This window comes from Sceloporus occidentalis, unplaced genomic scaffold, assembly GCF_023333645.1.
Source record: "Sceloporus occidentalis isolate IW3139 unplaced genomic scaffold, rSceOcc1.0.p SCAF_6, whole genome shotgun sequence".
Classification (NCBI taxonomy): Eukaryota; Metazoa; Chordata; class Lepidosauria; order Squamata; family Phrynosomatidae; genus Sceloporus; species Sceloporus occidentalis.
Window position 1 is genome coordinate 92,009,002 of NW_028316986.1, and position 19,015 is coordinate 92,028,016.

Below are 19,015 nucleotides of genomic sequence, written 5' to 3' on the forward strand. Positions count from 1 at the left end.
GAAAGTAGAGTAAAGCTGCCTGTTACGAACCTTTGTTTTAGACATCCTTCTGCCAGGGACAATACTTAGATTTGTGCAAGATACACATCATCTTGTTCACTAATTATGTACTATGTCTCACAGTGGCACTTGGTGAATTCCATGTCAGTAGGGTCATGTTTTGACTCACTTTTAGGCTGAACTTTAAACGTGTTCAACATGATGGTGTCGAATTTGTTTTGCAGATTAAATTGGGCACTGCAGTGATCCCTATAACATTACAATCGAGTGGATTCACTACCCCAATATCCTATACCTTAGTTTAAACAGTTTACACTCAGTGTAAAACTGGTGAAAGTTCCCCTCTTCACTAGAATTATTCCCTTCCTTAATTCTGTTCTTCCTTGCTTTCATTCAAGCACACCACAGGAAATTGGGGAAAATTTATTCAGTGCAATTATCTGAGTGTTTAGCTCACTGGTGAACAAAAAGAACTGTCCATTTAGGTCAAATTTGATTACCTGGGTCTTGAAATAGATCTATTTATCACCCTTGATGGAAAAAGAAATATAATTTTAAGGAAGCATCAGAGAGAAAAGGAAAATAAGGAAATGTGAAGCACTAATTGAATCAACTTGAAAGGCCCTTTCATCACTGGAGACAGAGAGGAAACCTGTGTTGTGCTAGCAAGCACTTATACATGGATTGGGGATAAAACATTCTGGCTGGATCTTGGAATAATCAGAACTTCCGCTATTATGACCTATTAGTAAAGTTTAAGAATGGCATGAAAAATCATAGTAAGCTTCTGAACCCAAGCTAGTTGTGTGTGTGTGTGTTTCTCACCTTTTCCCCAATATAGCTTACAATAAAATTACTACTACTATAGTAGTCTGTCTTTTTCTCATATGTGGGACTCAAGTCAGCTTACAATTTAAAATAAGCACAATGCAACTAAAACATTCAAATATTAAAGTAAAATTAAATATTTGCAATGTTAATTTAAAACATACATTTATAGATTTAAAAAGCAATTAAAAACAGTTCAATTAAACAATGCAATATCTCTTAAAAGGCTGCTCTTTAACCTGTTGGAATAAAAAGATTCTCATCTGGACAATGAGGAGAGGGCTATTTGGGCCTCCCTGAAATTAGGGCAGTCACCAAGTAGGTCCTCTCTCACATCCCCACCAGCTGTGCCTGATTTCCTGACTGCAGGCCCTATTTCTATCAATGTTTGATCCCAGATATGGGGATTCTTTTACTGTTTCTATTTCTTCATTGTCTAGGTTGAACCTGTGTTTTCCTATCAAATTCTTGCAGGTATCCTACCAAGGAGGCATATGGGGAGATACAGTACCAGATATCTGAATCTAAGAATGGCCTGTTACAGACAGGAAAAATGTGGCGTGGCGGCGGCAGTACTAGGATTAGGGAGCACGCACCATGCAGACGCTCTCTAACCCTAGTACGTACTGGCGGTGTCAAAATGGCCACGCCCTGTCTACATGGGTGCCATTACAATGTGACGGATGCATAGCATCCACACGACACATCACGCTTGTGATGCCATTGGCACACTCGGGCGTCGCAAGCGTAACGCAAAAAGAACCCACTTTTTGCGGGTTCTTTTTTTTGCCGGCAGGAAACCATGCGGTTTATCCGCTGTGGCTTCCTGCTGGTGGAAAAGGAGGCGCCAGCAGACCGCCCTTTTTGGGCGGTCTGTATCCTGCCAATATTAGGCTCAATAGGTCATAAGCAGCGATTTGAATTATGCCCCCAAATAGCTGGCAAACAATGGAGCTGTTGGAGCAGTTAACACTGTGACTGCAACTCTTTGCTCCTGCTGAAGTGTCCAAACACTATCCAAAGGAAGCCCTTTGCAGAGTATGTAAACAGCAGTCCAAAAGAGATGTAACTAAGGCAGATCAGGTGTTCTAAACTAAAACGTCTTCTTCTTGGCTTTACTTCATGAATGAAGATTCAGGAAGGACTCATCCGTGCTTTCTACAAGCGCATTGATGATGTTGGATGTATCCTTCGAGCCTGTGCAATGGATTTTTCTGGTGGAGTGCAGCATGCACAGAACTGGCCTCACCCTTTAAACCAGAGGTTCGACTGCTGAGGCCTTAACAAGCATGGATGGTGGCAGCGAGGTCCTCGGGTCGTAGGTTTGATTAGAGTTTCCTTCTCTTAGATGGTTGACCTTACAGGGTTAGACGAGCACCATCTGCCCGGGTTTGGGATTAGAGTTTTCCATCTCCTAGGATGGTTGCCATAAGGCTAGAGAGCCCATCCTGCCCTTTGGCGCTCTTGGTCAGACCCTTCGGTTGTGACCTGTCTGGCATGGGAGGCCCTGTTGGTGGCTATTATACCATCGCCAGCATAAGCTAAAACAGAATATAGTTAAACCAAGGCATAATGCAAAGTTTAAAAAAACAATTAAATAAACAGTTACATTGAAAATGTTAATTTGCAAGAATTTACAAAGCACTTAAAATGTAATAGTGATGATAAAAAATATAGTACATGCCAGCTGAAAGATTTTCTGCAGCACAATTAAGTCAAAAGTCTGGAAAAACAAAAAAGATTTTTGCCTGATGGTGCAAAGAGAGCAGAAAGGGCTAGCTTTATGAGAAAGGAAATTTACAATTCTACTAGCTGTAGAATTGCCTAGCTTTTTGGAATGGATGAGATAAACATTTATACTGGGCCAATGAAGTTGTTCACTGAGCTCATGACTTTTGAGTGAGTGGTTTAGGATAGTACTAGCAAAATAGCTCCACAATAAGGTGGGAAAACCAGGCAAAACAAAGGAGATGAACTTTTATATGAGCATCACTTTCCAGCTAGACATTGGCTGAATTTTCTTTCACATGAATGGGAAAGTCAACTCTTCAATCTCCAGCTGGAGAAGCTGGCTGCTTCTGTCCAACCTTGCTGTTAGAATTAAAACGTATGCCTCACTGCATGACTTTATACAACAATGAAAATGGTATGCAAGAATGTAGACTTAGTAACTAAAAGATTCTCTATCTGGAAAAGTATTTTAATCACTGTGTGGAAGTGAAAATACAACTAAGAATAACAGATGAAAATCTCATGAGCTGAATTCCCAGTAAGAGTTTATCAAGGAGAATATTTACACTGCTAGATGATTATATCTGTACATTTCCAAACTTATTTTCTTGATCCTTGTTTGGAATAAATTCATTCACACTATCAACCAGGCATTTTCTTTGACAGCCAGCACAGTAATTTACTGCCTGCTTTTGTTGTTGTTGTTGTTGTTGTTGTTGTTGTTGTTGTTGTGTCCCTTCAAGATATTTCTGACTCATGACAATTCTAAGGTGAAACTATCACCAAGTTTTCTTGGCAAGATTTGTTCAGTGTGTGTGTGTGTGTGTGAAGTTTATCGCACGGGGCATAAACCGTTCCCCAGCGCGTTCTAACGGGGACGAGCGTGGGCGCGCATGGAGCGCGATGGGCACCGGATGGGGCCCAAAACGCGACTTTATCGCACGGGGGAACGCTGCCGCCACCGCCGCGCGTTCCCATTGCATCCCAATTCTGTTCCAGAGGGCGCCATTTCTGGGGACGCTTTGAAACAGTCCCCAGAAATGGCGCCCTCTGGAACAGAATTGGGACGCAATGGGAACGCGCGGCGGCGGTGGCGGCGGCGTTCCCCCGTGCGATAAAGTCGCATTTTGGGCCCCATCCGGTGCCCATCGCGCTCCATGCGCGCCCACGCTCGTCCCCGTTAGAACGCGCTGGGGAACGGTTTATGCCCCGTGCGATAAACTTCTGTGTGTGGGGGTTGCCATTGCCTTCCTCTGAGGCTGAGATTGTGTTAGTTATGCAAGGTCATCCAGTAGGTTTCCTTGGTGGAGTGGTGATTCAAAAAAGATGCTGTCCTCTGGGCAACCATAATCTCTGAGGCACGCGGTCATGTCCAAACTACTCCATATGTACTTCCAACAGAATAGTTTGGGAGTTGCAAATGAGAAACTTTAACATCTCCAAAGTCTGAAAGACAGGTGATTGAGGAAGGATGTTTTGCTGGACAAACTGGATAAAGCTGATTTATAACTTTATTCTCATCCCAGATATTGCCAGACCAAGCAATCCTTTACAATGTAGATTTGATTTCCTTTGATGCAGGAGAAACACCTTTGCCTTTAGGCTAGTTTTTGCCTCTTAAAGATCTCCCAAATCCTTGGTTAGTAGGCTAGTTGGAAGGCACGGGGACACTCTATCACTGTGAATTCTGACAGGTCCCGGTACATCCGTTCGCCCCTCCACTCACCCAAATGGCCATATCCCATGCCATTCCCCTCACAATTGGATCTGGAGTCAAGACCTGTCTTGTGTAAGTATCACTGTTAGTTGACCCTCCAACTATTCCAAGCTAACTCCTGCTTTCCTTAGTCCTGGCATGTATGTGTGAGTGAACGTGGATTGCTGTGTGATTTTCTCCCTTAATAAAGAAATACTTCATTTAGAGAATTCTGCCTTTTTTATTCCTTTTCTCTCCATATACAGGTGAGAAACTTTCCCAAAAGGGTCGCTCATAACACAACCCATTAATTAATTTGAGCTAATTAAAAATTCCCTAGAAAGACACATTGCTACAGATACATGTTTCTTTCTGTTTGTTGCAAACATCACTTCAAGATTCTGATACTAAACACCTGAAACTCAGTACATACTTAGTAGACTCTAAGTATATGCACCTTGAAATTATTTTATTTTTTTAAAAAATAATTTTAGTTAAAATCTGAAGATAGGACAAACAGAAGAGAAGCTGCAGTCTGGAATATAAATTTCCCCATTTGACCTCTAGGCAGATGCTATTTAGGCACAATATTAAATGGAAACAACATAAGAAATTGCTTTTTTTGCCATCAAAATTTTGGCTCATTTCTAAAAGCTGAGCCAAAAAGTTCACAAACAACCCTTTCTGGGGGGGGGGGGGGGGGAACCAGGCATTTTCATAAAGGCCCTCCCCCTTTTCTGCATTTTACCTCCTGTCTATGGCTGTATTTCATAGCTATTGTGATTTGGCTTTACATGGCAGCATCTGATTCTAAATCAGACTGAAGGTATTGCTTCCTAATCACATTCTGATGTGTTGATAATAAAAAGAAAATAAAAAGAAGTAGTGGACTGTACTGGCAGGTAATTTAAACAGTGTTCTTGTTCATAATTTGTGAAGCAGGCTGTGCAGTTGGGGCAGGGGCACATGGTATCTCAACCCTAAATAAGACATATCTACTTGAGTATAAGTCAACCTCATGTATCAATTAATGTATCAATTAATGTTTTGCTTTTATTTTTTGCCAGGTCCTTCCCTTCTGCTTCATGCCAAAACTCCGTCATCTTTGGTTTTGCTATAAAACAAGAACTGCACTCACAATAAACATCAGCCGGGACCTGATATGTGCTTTCATGAATCTGAATCTTTAGGAAGGATGCAGTTTTGCTGTGAATCCATCAATGGTTCCTGCATAAAGAGCAGCTGGTCAATTAGCATTCGAATTTCTATGTATGCCTTCATGTTATGTGTGATCCTGGGTACTGTAGCTGGCAATTTGACAGTTATTATCTCAATAGCACATTTCAGGCAGCTTCACACACCTACCAATTTCCTTATCCTCTCTATGGCCACTGCTGACTTCCTCCTGGGATTTCTCGTCATGCCTTACAGCATGGTAAGGTCAGTTGAGAACTGTTGGTACTTTGGAGAGTTCTTCTGCAAAATCCACACAAGTGTTGACATCATGCTGAGCACATCTTCTATCTTCCATCTCTCCTTTATCTCTATTGATCGCTACTATGCTGTATGCAATCCACTTCGATATAAAGCAAAGATCAACACTTGTGTCATACTAATCATGATCTTCATAAGTTGGATGTTACCTGCCATGTTTGGCTTTGGACTGATCTTTTTGCAGCTGAACATGATAGGAGCCAAAGAAACATTCTATAAACTCATCTATTGTGTGGGAGGCTGCTTCGTCTTCTTCAATGAAACCTCTGGGGTGGTTGCCTCCATGGTTTCTTTTTATATTCCTGGACTTGTCATGTTATCCATCTATGGGAAGATATATGCTATAGCCAAAAGACAGGCAAGATCCATTAAGGTTGCTGTGAGCCAAGCACAGATAAGATTTGAAATGAGGCATCTTATTTCCCATAGCAGAGAAAGAAAAGCTGCAAAGACCTTAGGCATTGTAGTTGGGGTTTTCCTCATCTGCTGGTTCCCCTTCTTCTTCTGTACAGCCACAGATCCCTTTATGAATTATACAACACCACCCATTGTCATTGATGCCATGGTTTGGCTAGGTTACATGAATTCTACATTTAACCCAATTGTTTATGCATATTTTTATTTGTGGTTTCGAAAGGCCTTGAAGATGATTTTACTGGGAAAAGTTTTTCAGCGGGACTCATCCAGAATTAAATTATTTCTGGAGTGAACATTGCAAACTAAGACTTGCTTCAATTGATGGTGAAAGTGAATATCAGCTATGATGATACAGCTCTAGAACCATCTGAGAGAGCATAAAGCTTTGTTCATTGGGATTTTGGAGTTCTCATTCAGTAAACAAAACCTGTCTTGCTCTGTATAAATCTTAAATTAACCTGTATAGACACCCAAAGTGACCAGGATGTGTCATTTACCATGTGACAATTCAATACATTTGTTGATAAAACAATGTGTGTCTAGCTAGTTGTCACCTCTGCTAGTTTTTGTTAATGGGATAGGCACCATCCGGTTCTTCATGCATCTTGGCCTTCACTTCAGCCAGGGAAATGTATTGATCTTTTAATATATTTCAGTTCCTCTGTAACAGACTTGTTTTTATGTTCTGTTTATGTTCAAGAACACAAGGTAATGCTAACATAATGTCTGAAGGTGCACTTAATTCAGAAATAGTTCCTTCCTGTGGTGTTTGATTTGACAAAGTTTGCAGTTTCCAAAGGAGTGTTCTGTTTTGAAAATATGTAACCTCTTAAGGGAAATAAAGTTTTTATAAAGTCCTGTATTATTTACCATCATTAGGACCTAATCAGCTCTATTCTGTAGTTGTCCCTCATTATGATTAAGACATATAACACAGATGTATTAATAAGGTCTCTTGGCTTCTGTTTAAAGCCCCAGCAGTATAGTAAATTAGAAGCTATAATAATGAGAAAACTGGCTTGGGCCTTCAGCTGGTCCCACTAAGGGTGAAAGTTAACCTTTGAGAATGTAAACAAACATCCTTTTAAAGCATTATTTGCCATATTAGGCTTTCTGTCATTTGCTATCCATACATCTAATTGCTCATTTCATTGAACAGCCTCTACAGGCCAGCTGCCTTCTCTTTTTGTTTTTCAAATAGATCCTCATATGCTCAACACTCCTGAGAACATAAAAGTTGTATAGATGGCTAGTAAGAAAAAATGGCCTTGGTAAATTTCTGGTAGTGAACTAGGCAACTAAAGATGGAATTGTGGCTGACCATAGTCATCCTCTCAGATCCCCAATGATAGCCTTCTCTTTCTGGCATTACTCTACTGTTCTTTCTATGGTTGTCTTATTGGTTTTTTTTCTTCTATGTAGCTTTCTCTTCTTCTTTGTGAACCATTGTTTCAGGACCAAACTAGATCAGGTGATGTTAGGCATGTCAATGGTAACTAGGGACAGCTGCAAGTTTTGTTTCAGTTCATTTTTATACAAATTTATCTTCACAAGAACCTTTAAAAATCTTCACATGCGCCTTTAAAAATTTGAATGTGGAAAAACCAGAGTTAACAGCTTCATCCACCAAGGGCTTGGATGACCAACTCTTAAAATTCTGGGTTTGAATCTGTGCATATTCAACCAGGCTAGTGCTGGATTATAACTCTCTCTATATAAGCTGGCAGTTACAGGTACAACCAAGTCATACTAGGTACACATGTACCTATTGAATTTAGCTGCTGAAAATGAGGAGAATTTGCAAATTTCTTCATATTTGAGGTAGAAGCTTGAAGTTTTTTTAAAAAACAATGGAATGCAGGAAAAACCAAAACTTTCAGCTTTTCCCATCTCAATGACCAATCATATCAATTGGAGAAACATAATACTGGACTTGGGGTACCATGATTTTTGTCAGAACTGAAGCATATGGGATGTGAGGGTTAACACTTGGTTGTTCCATAGCAACTGTTGAAATAAAAACAAGCCACATCTTTATTGGTTATAGCTAAAGATAGGCTTGGCACTCTCATAGATCTGGATCCAGACACTATCTGACTCACTTGCTAGTTCATCAATTGGCTCACCTCTCAGACATCTATCCAGAATGACAGATACTGAATTTTTCCATGGGTGGATGTCATTGCAGAGTTCCCTGCCATCTGGGAGAGGCACAAGGTCAGGCACCCCTGAGCTGTATGTAGCCTTTGCTGCCCACAGTACCAAAAAAACCAATATGATTCGAGGCTGTATCAATAATATAGTATCTAGACTGAGGGACGTAACAGTACTACTTTATTACACTTAGGTCAGAACTCACCTGCAATTCTGTGTCCAGTTCTGGGCACCACAATTCAAGAAGGACACAGCCAAGCTGGAGCATGTCCAGAGGAGGGCAGCCAAAATGGTGAAAGTTCTGGAAACCATCCCTTATAAGGAGAGACTTAGGGAGTTGGGTATGTTTAGCCTGGGGAAGAGAATGTTTAGAGGTGGTGTGATAGCCATGTTTAAATATGTAAAAGGATGTTATTTTTGCTGCTCCAGAGACATGGAGAACTGGATTCATGAAAAGAGATTTCACCTAAATATTAGGAAGAACTTCCTGACTGTCTGTTCAACAGTGGAATATGCTGCCTCAGAGTGTGGGGGAGTCTTCTCCTTTGGAGGTTTTTAAACAGTGGTTGGATGGCCATCTGCCAGGAGTGCTTTGATTGTGTATGGCAGGGAGTTAGATTGAAAGGCCCTACTGGTCTCTTCCAACTCTACAATTCTATGATTTTATAAGTGGAACCACCCCATCCCACTTCTCATGAATATGCAGGACCTGTCTTCTTTCCTGTACATCCAGATCCTATGACAAACCACTACACAAGTGGTGACAAAATACAAGAAAAGAAACTGACTGCAAACAATGACTGTGAAAAACAGAAGGAAGGAGGGAGACTGGGCATGAAGATATGAGAAAGGCTGAAACACTGGGAAGCTGGCTTAAATAGATCAGTCATCTGGAGTGAAATCTGTGGCCTGCCTCATCTGGTATTGCCCACCAGCCAATGGCCTCATTTGCTGGATTTCCTGCTCCTTTTCAAAGACTATGCAAGCTGCATGGGCCTCTGGGAAGGAGAAGCATGCAAGCTGTGCTTTCTAAAATGGTGTCTGCTGGTCCATGCAACTACAATCTGCAAGAGCGTCTATGGTAAATTGTAAAGCAACATTTCTTTCTCTGTCATTAATCTAACAAAAATTGTCATTATTTATTTATTTATTGCATTCATATGCCATCTTGCTCCCAGTGATGGAACCAACATTGTTGGATTCTAGTGTTGGATCCTGTCATTCAGGAAGCAGTTGACTGATGTTCCCATCCTCTCCAATGAGCCTTCTCTGTTGGAACACACAAAAGTGAGGTCATTGTCACAATTCCCCCTTGTGTCAGAGACTGTTCATGAAAAGGGAGGTTGGAAGGTCAGCTGCTTCCTGAGTGACAGGGGAATAGACTCCCATTGATCACAGCAGCTGCTTCCTAGTTAGTGCTGACTGGGATACTTTCACAGCCCCTACATGAATACCACACAGTTATAAATGCGTAACTGCAGTTTCACAACTTTCCAACAGGATTCCAGCTAATAACAGCACCTATTAACTCTAAAAAGAGAAAGAAAACTCTCACTAGTTTTCTTTTCCTTCTTCAGTTATATTGCGGGTGCTATCTCAGTTTCATTAAAATACAGGCAGCCTTCAGACATGATAATACATGATGGTTTATCAACTATGAGGTGATTGTTATCCCCCATACATTTATCCAATTTCTTTTTAAAACCATTCAAATTGCCTTCAATAACTACATCTTCTGGCAGTGAATTTCAGTTTAATTCTGTGCTGTGTGAAGAAATAATGCTAAGTCAAGCTAGCATTCCCTTTTTGGACAGATTTTAAGACAGGAATGACATTTTTAATGAACCACCAATTACAGAAGATATCTACCATATCTACTTGAGTATAAGTGAACCTCACACATCAACTGAGGGTAGGTTTGGAGGCCAAAATTATGGATTTTGATATGACCCATGGATAAGTTGAGGGTAAAACTTAGGGACATGTTTTAACATTAGATCTAAAGGACAAAAAAAAAAAGGGGGGGGGAACAATGGCAAAAAACTTACAAAATTCCCGCAGGCATAACTATTTGTGCTCACACTAAAGATTGAATGGATGAAGAGGGAATTATGGTAAATGGTGGCTGTGCAATGTGTAGGTAAACTGACCAGGCACAAGTGGGTCTAAGAAAATATGCACATGCCAAAAAGGATGTAAAGACAAAGCAAATAAAATGATAACTATGGTGTGTTAGCAGTGATTATAGCCTGTCTGAATTTAACCCAGAAAACCTGACCAACATACACAAATGAATTATTCAAATCTTTCAAAGCTTGATTCCTCATTGCTGGAATTCCCTTCCCTGAGTAAAGTGATGAAAGGTGAGAGCTCAATATGTCCTGGGAGAACCTGAAAGAAGTTGCCCCCTTTACTCTCTTGACATTCCTTTGAGGAAAAGTATCAAAGAGCTGCCCCTGTTCCATTTTACCACCAGGCATTCAAAAGGGCCAGAGGTGGTGCTGTGGCAGAGAGAAAAAAGGGGTTGATGCTTTTTTTTTTACGTTCTCCCAGAATGCGCTAAGCTAAGTTCTAGCCTTTTGCCACTTTAATCAGAGAAGGGGTGGTTACTTTTTTGATAACAGTTAAGGTGCAGTATTTATATACTGACCCAAGGATATGTTGACCCAGGTCTTTTTGGGTTGCTGGGCCATAAGGCTAACATCTGGATATACAAAATAGTTTCCTAGGGCTATATCAATGGCTAAATATATCATTCTGCAAAACTAGAAATCAAAAGCCACTCCTAATATTAATGCTTGGATCCAAGGCTTCCTGACATTTGCCACTCATGTGTACGAATTTGCAACGAAACATCAAATTTCTAATAATTTGGTATAGTTTCTTCAATTAAATATGAAAAGCACCAATCAATTACTTATATTTTTGTTTCTTCTCCTGAATCCTCTATCTATTCCTTTGTACAAAGGGACCATAAAGAATGTATCTTTATTAATTTCATATCCATATGGATAAACTCACAGATCTGCACTATTCCTGGAGGCACCCACTGTAGCTCATCTATAGGCAACAGGAGAAGATTTAAGTCTCTATATGAGTTTGCCAAAAGGGAGGCTTTGTTATTATGCTTGTTATTTTTTTTAAATATGCATTAAACCTTTAAAAAGAAACACACCCCAGCCAGTCAAGCCACTTCACAAAAAATATACAGGTGTCTAAATACAAAAGCCACTATGGTGTAACATGTGATTTGCTCTCAGTCTTTGAGCACATTCCATGAATAACAGCTGAAATGTGCTCAAATCCAAGTCAATACATTCCTGCCAGTGTTAAAAAGTTGTGGAATGAATCCAGTCTCACCAAGATCATAACTGGCTGGCAGAAAAGAAAAAGATGATTGGCTGTGTATCTAAGAGGTGTGCATGAGTGTCCCACTAAATGTAATGGGCGGTGTTCATGAGCACCCAATTTGGAATGGGAAGGAATGAAAGGACTGAACTGCACCACTTAGTGAGGGATGATGGCCAATGAACTGTATCCATTTTATCCAGCTCAAATAATACATTAAGTGATTTCTCTGATTCTTTCTGTTTTTAAACCTAAAGTATAGAGAGACTTGGCTTGTTCAAGGAAAAAGCTAGGCAACAGAAGTTGTTTAATTCGTCTCTTCTTGACTTTTCTTTTTATTTTCAGTAGAGCCTTTAGAAGCATAAATTTGGTGCTCGACAGACCATCACGAAAGGGTGGGCTGGAGATGCACATTTTTGCCCTTGAGGTACACTGCAGCAGCCAAACCGTGCAGCGTCCTTCCACATCAAAAAGAACTCACTAAAAGCCATTAACGCACAGTCGCACGTTGATGATGTAAGCACGGCACCATGATGTGTGGACGCGGTGCCACACTTACATCATGGCAGCCCCTGTGTGGATGGGAAGCCGCCATGATGGTGCCACCGCTGTGCACTACGGCTCGGGAGCATGCGGATACTCTACACTCCCTGAGCCCTAATTTTGGCCCCAGGCCACCACAAACTGGCAGTCTGTACTGGGCCTTTATTTCATATCCAAAATGACAAGACTAAATATTCAATTGGGATTCACAGGAGTTTCCCTCCCTTAGCTACAAAATCTCTTTTTTTGGGGGGAGGGGGGGTTATACAGAATATCTAACATTTGAAGGGAAGTTTAAGTTGTCCTGCATTCTATGGTCCAATTCTTGGTTATTCCTCCCCTAAAATGATTTTTTTTTAAAATAACCATGTTCATATCTTATATGCAGATAACTGAAAGTCATATAATCTAAACTGACATGAAAGAGCATCAAGTTCTCTATAATATATTTAATATGATCATACAATAAATCCATTTTTAATTTTAAAATCATGTTACAACCTAAAAACTTCACCTTTTATTTGGTCATAAATTCTGCCACCTGCTGTCCTACACTGTAGATAGCAAAAGATAGCAAGAGTGATTTCACAAGGACACAGTCTCTCCCAGAACTTTGCCTTTTTCTCTCCCTGCTCCCTCCTTCCTTTCTACACAAACTGAAATTTGTGTTGTGCTTGAAATTATCTTGGGACCTGACTGCTGTCTCTTAAAAGCACAGCATAATTATAATAACCCAGTTTATTTGAGAAGAGGGGAGCAGCAAGGATTGGATATTCTTGATGCCTTATTCATACACCAATATGTAAATGGATATCTGAAAATAGCTTTTATCAGGTAGGACAAGTAAGAAGGGTGGAAGTACCACAATGTATGAAATGCTTCTTGGGCTTTAGGGCAAAATTCCTTTAAATGTTTTCAGTGAACCTTTCTAAAATAAGATTTGATAGCATATCAAATATAAGAGTACAATCACCTGGAACATGTCTTGTTCAGGTTCCAATTTGTTTAAAATGAGGCTCTAAGAGGAAAAGGTAATAGTGGCTTCTAATGATATTGATTTAATAGTTCTCTTTTATCTCACAAGATAAAGGAGTGTGACATGAAAATTGTGGCAGTAAAAGCTAGTAGGAATAGAAACCCTCCCTTTTCAGTCCACATAGCCATCTGCAACGATGGTGTCTAAATGTTTCTGACTTCCAGCTGCTTCAGCCTACTCTAACAGAAGGATGTTCATGAGCAAGTGGCTGAATTTAGTTCAAATTTATCTTCTCCCTTGCCTTTTAAATGTTGGAGCTAATATCTCAGTAGGTGATTCAGACTGAATTCAGCTTGTGTTACCATGAGAAATAGAGTTTGAAAAAGTCTGAAGAAGCTGGAGGTTATCATGCAACTGATTCTTCCTGTACCCTGCACAGGTTGTGTGAATTCGTCCTCCATGTGGATGAAGGCTGATTAGAGGATAATGTGCTATTTTTGTTGACCGCTAACACATTAAGACATTTGCAAAGCTGTTGAAATCAAATGTCATAAAAGTTGTTCAAAGAGCATTTATGATCCTAGCACTGACCTAAATCCAATCTCAAGTGTAGTAGACCCACAGAATCAATCAGAACTTGATAAATCAACACGTATATAAATTCCAGTGATTCATTAGGTCTACTGTAATCGAGTTTACATTTGGATTTAGGCCATCTTTCTGAAGACACTCCCTCCCCCCCGATGCACTGGATGCGTATGATATTAGGGGGCATATCACCCCAAATGGCAGGGTGAGGTTTCTACTCAGACCGTAGGTTTCTTATGATATGAAGTTGGAGTATACAGCCTTCTGAATGTTCATTTAATAAGTAACCCTTTTTTTCCTCTGAACAGTTGTCAGTGGATTGTCTCCAAATGGGGCATTGCTTTTATGTAATTTCCAGTGCCACAGATCAGGGCATATTAATTTTTTATCTGTCTCTGCAGCACACTTGATCCCACTGTCTCCCCCACAAATTTGCTGCTGAGGACTGGGAGCCTTCTGAAACAGAATGAGGCACAGTTTAAGCAGGTTTCAGTTTAAAAGGGTCTTCTGATTTTTACAAGTGGAAGTATTTCCTTATGGAGCAAAACTACTGTTAGATACAGTCCACTTAAAATGCAATATTAAAATAATTTTGAAACTATATATAATGATATTATTATATAAAGTATAATAATATAAAGGTTTCATTTTATATAGGTATAAGCTGGTGTCCTGATCAGAATCATCTGATTTATGAAATCTCTCTCTTTATACACACACATACACACACACACATCTAGTTCATATATGAAAGAAAAAATAAAGAGTTTTTTGTTTCTGTTATTGACTCTTAACACTGGTCCTGCTTGATTCTTGGCATCATATGTAACATCTCTTCTATACTCTTATGATCCTGGAAGTTATTCATAGAATCACAAAATTATAGAGTTGGAAGAGAGAACCACAATGGCTATTTAGTACAATCTCCTGCCATGCAGGAACTCACAATCAAAGCACCCCCATCCAGCCTTCATTTAAAAACCTCCAAATAAGGAGACTCCACCACACTCCAAGGGAGTGTGTTCCACTGCCCAACAGCTCTTACTGTTAGGAGGATCTTCATAATGCTGAGATGGAATCTCTTTTCTTGTAGTTTGAATCCATTACTCCACATCCTGTTCTCCAAAGCAGCAAAAAAATAAGCTTGCTACAGCCTCAGTAAGACACTCCTTCAAATACTTATACAGGCCTGTCATATCACCTCTGGACCTTCTTTTCATCAGGCTGACCATACCCAGCTCCCTAAGTCTCTCCTCATAAGGCATGGTTTCCATATTGCTATTTGTGAAATATAACATAGTCTCCAGGTTAGCTATACAGCCTGATCTGAAAATCAGTTTAAGTGGCTTAATCAAGAGAACTAAGCCCATTACATTTAATGGATTTAAGAGTCAATCCCATCAGCTGCTACATCAATAAAGAGGAGGTCAAGACTGGATGAAATCAAGGCAAATTTTCCATGGCAAAACCATCTGGTTTTGGAACACTGTTTCAAGCAATCCCAGGAAAAGTCTCACTGCTACTGGCACTTAAAAAGACCAGAAAGAATGTGAAGTCGAAGGCTTTATTCTAGAACATGGCTACACAGTTTGAAAATCCACAAAAAAACAGAAAGAATATTAAGGAAGAAGAAATAGAATAGGTGTATAGTGTTTGACTAGTAGCAGATTGGTACTCCAAAAAATATTTCCTTCTATAAAAGGGAATCAGTCCCAGATATTACTTTTGTATCATTTAATCACTTTTGTATACTTTTAATTGTACTGTTCTTTTAATATTCTGAGTCACTCTCAGTCCCAGATTTGGGGAAAGAGTAGGATACAAATAACAATAATAAACAACAATAATAATAATCCTGGAATCATGCATAATCTTTAAACAGATTTCTAGAAATACTGTTTTATCACTTACTGTGAAATAAGTATAACTGAGAACATCAGTCATGTTAGCTTCTGCAACTAAGACTAACTGTTCTTATTTTCAGTTTAAGAATTATGGGTTTTCTCAACTCTTCTGAAGATGTCATTGATTGTTCCGAATTTGGAAATGGATCGTGTCCTGAGAACCTTAAGCCAGCAAGTGTCCGGGGAGCCATGTATATATCAATAAGTGGAATGATCATTGTCACAGTCTTTGGAAATTTGGCAATCATACTTTCAATCTCCTACTTCAGACAGCTGCACTCCCCAGCTAATTTCCTCATCCTTTCCATGGCAGTAACTGACTTTATGCTTGGCTTTTTCATTATGCCCTATAGCATGGTTAAATCTGTGGAGAACTGCTGGTATTTTGGGATGACCTTCTGCAAAATCCACTACAGCTTTGACCTGATACTCTGCTTGGTTTCTGTTTTCCACCTTTGCTGCATTGCTGTTGATCGTTTCTATGCCATTTGCTATCCTCTTCATTACTCTGGCAAAATTACTATCCCTGTGATTAGGCAATTGATTGTCATTTGTTGGTCAGTACCAGCTTCTTTTGCTTTTGGTGTGGTTTTCTCCTAAGTATATGCTTCTGGCATCAAAGGTTATGAGATCTCAGTTGCGTGCTCTAGTTCTTCTCCAATCATTTTTAACAAACTATGGGGAACTGTTCTGTTTTTGTTTGGTTTCTTCATTCCTGGCTCTGTGATGATTGGGATTTATGCAAAAATATTTGACATATCCAAAAAACATTTAAGGGTCATGAGAAACAAGCCTGAAGGTTCAAGTGATGAAAAACATAACCACATTTCCAGAAGTAAAGACAGGAAAGCTGCCAAAACCCTGAGTATTGTGATGGGAGTTTTCCTGTTTTGTTGGTGCCCCTGCTTTGTCACAATTTTAATTGACCCTTTTCTTGATTTTTCAACACCTGCTGTCTTGTTTGATGCTTTAAATTGGTTTGGCTATTTCAATTCCACCTGCAACCCATTAATATATGGATTTTTTTACCCATGGTTTCAGAAAACACTCAGATACATTCTCTCAGGAAAGATATTTCAATCACATTTCTATACAGCTAATTTGTTCCCTGAAAATCAATAAACAACTTTATCAAACCAAGACTTTTCATGTTTTTTCTGGCATAAAAATAACATTCTCTATATGATATCTATGGACCCCTCATAGTGAGGTATTTATGTTTGGACACTTCTCCAGAGAGCAATCTGGGCTCCATTTCTGTAGCTGGTACTGCTTGTCAAAGGGCAAACAAGCTTGTAATATTTTGGCAGGCAGCCAGGATGACAAAAGGTACAAATACATAGCTGCTAAAAGTGTGCAGTGATTGTCTGCTCACCTGAAGTGTCTGGACCTCTTGCACTGCTACTGCTCATAGTGTCATAGGACATGCAGGCAGCAAAGTCATCCCTCTGTGTCTTTCCTGTCTTTATTTCCAGCAAAAAATCCATCCACAGAATAATTTGCTTCTGTTGTTCTCAGAGAACTCTAAATTAAAAAAATTCCTTGAGGAGGTGGAAAAGGATGGTGAAGTGAAACCCTGTTTCATCTTCGGCCATTCTAATTGCCCACAACACATTAACAGTAGTTATCTTTCTCATCTTCGCCCTTTAATTTCCATCTAGCATTCAGCGGCACGCATCATTACATCCGCTCGTTGCTTTGACCATGTTTCTCCTTTATTATCATTCCTTCACTGGTTCCCCTTTCCCTTCCATATTCAGTATAAGCTTCTGGTGTTAACTTTTAAAGCCCTGTATGGGCTGGCCCCTCTTTGTTTATCTGAACTTCTTTCTCTTTACATCCCCTCATATCCTCTGTTCTAGTAGTCAAGGTCTGCTGTCCCAGCCTAGGATCTCCACTGCCCCATCCCAGATTCATCCCTTTTCACTTGCTGCCCCTCACTCCTGGAACCTTCTTCCGCCACGAACACAGGTCATCACTTCATTGACGACTTTTAAATATGAGTTGAAGACCACCCTGTTCAGGGAAGCGTTCCCAGGGACTGTGTGAATATTTATCTGATATTTGATTAGATAGTGGATGTTGATGTTTTAATTTTTGCCTGTTTTTTAACTAATTATATTTTATATTACTACCTACTGTTTATATGTATTTTGTAGATTGTATGCCATAGGCAGGTTTTATATTTTTATTTATTGATTATTTGTATGTACAGCACTGTGTACATTTACAGCGCTATAGAAATAAACTATGACCCAGTACAGACCGCAGAAAAGGGGCGGTCCGCAGCCTTTTTCCCTGGTACTCTTTGCGCAGCTGTTTGGTGGCTGTGCAAAGGAGCTCCGCTTCGGAGCTCCTTCTTGCGCTGCAGTCAGGCCACTGTAAGCTTTGAGATGCGGAGTGTGTGTGACCTCATAATGGCAGCCCCCGTGTACACAGGGTGCCGCCATTATCGTGCCGTCAGCACGTATTAGGGTTAGGGAGCATGTACATGGTGTGTGCTCTCTAACCCTAATACCGGTGCTGGTACACCACTTGTTGGTGGTTTGTACCGTACCTATAATAATAAATAATAATAGTTTCCAGAAAAGTGGTCATGTTAGTTGGTTGCAGCAAAAAACAAAACCATATGGCATCTTAAAGACCAACAAATTTAATTTGGCATATCGTTTGGCAGACTGCAAACCACTTCTTCAGATGCATTTTTTCATTGTTACAAAACTATTGTTTTTACATCAACCAAGTGCTGGCCATCAACAATCTATTGTCAGATTTGTCTGTGGTCATTTGTCCAAATAGCTCCATTAATGGAAATCTGAGAATCGAGAAGCTCAGAAGTAGAAGGGTACTGATTATCTTTTCAAGGTCTTTGAGACAAAAAATAAGCCTGTAATTCTATCTTCTACTGTAATACTGAAAAAAATAGTTAGCCTCCAGAATATTCCATGAAATTTTTTAAACATTGGTACAGATTAGCATAAGAATTTCAACACGCATGATGCACAAGGTTCTTCATTTATTTCATTTCATTTTATTTGTGTGCCACCTTTCTCTCACATGGAGCACAAGGTTCCATTTATGGATATCATCCTCCAAATCCAGCACATTTTCACTGCAATAAATTTTCAAAACTGAAATTTTTTTATTCTTTTCGAGGCAAACTAGGGGTTGACTAAGGGCTTTCCCCCCTCTGCCAGCTGAACATCATGCTTACAACAATAACAAAACAAGTTAATAATAATAATAATAATAATAATGTTTATTTATATTCCGCTTTTCCTTATTAGATCAAAGCGGTGTACAACAGCAAGTACAATATATAGTCAAAAGAAAACA

The 19,015-nt window shown here is 39.7% G+C and overlaps 2 protein-coding genes across 2 annotated transcripts; both read left to right on the top strand.

Moving 5' to 3' along the window:
- The first annotated feature begins 5,417 nt into the window (after positions 1–5,417).
- Positions 5,418–6,481, top strand: TAAR1 (trace amine associated receptor 1). The gene has a single exon (XM_089528472.1). It carries the CDS (start codon positions 5,418–5,420, stop codon positions 6,456–6,458), a length of 1,041 nt encoding a protein of 346 aa, XP_089384598.1. The 3' UTR covers positions 6,459–6,481.
- Positions 6,482–15,868: 9,387 nt separating this feature from the next.
- On the top strand, positions 15,869–16,801 carry TAAR2 (trace amine associated receptor 2). Its single transcript, XM_089529480.1, is given in 1 exon segment — positions 15,869–16,801. A coding segment is annotated over 1 exon segment (933 nt).
- The last annotated feature ends 2,214 nt before the right edge of the window (positions 16,802–19,015 follow it).

Bases quoted from the DNA above. Each gene is read 5' to 3' on its own strand.
- TAAR1 (XM_089528472.1), top strand. From the start codon at position 5,418: ATGTGCTTTCATGAATCTGAATCTTTAGGAAGGATGCAGTTTTGCTGT.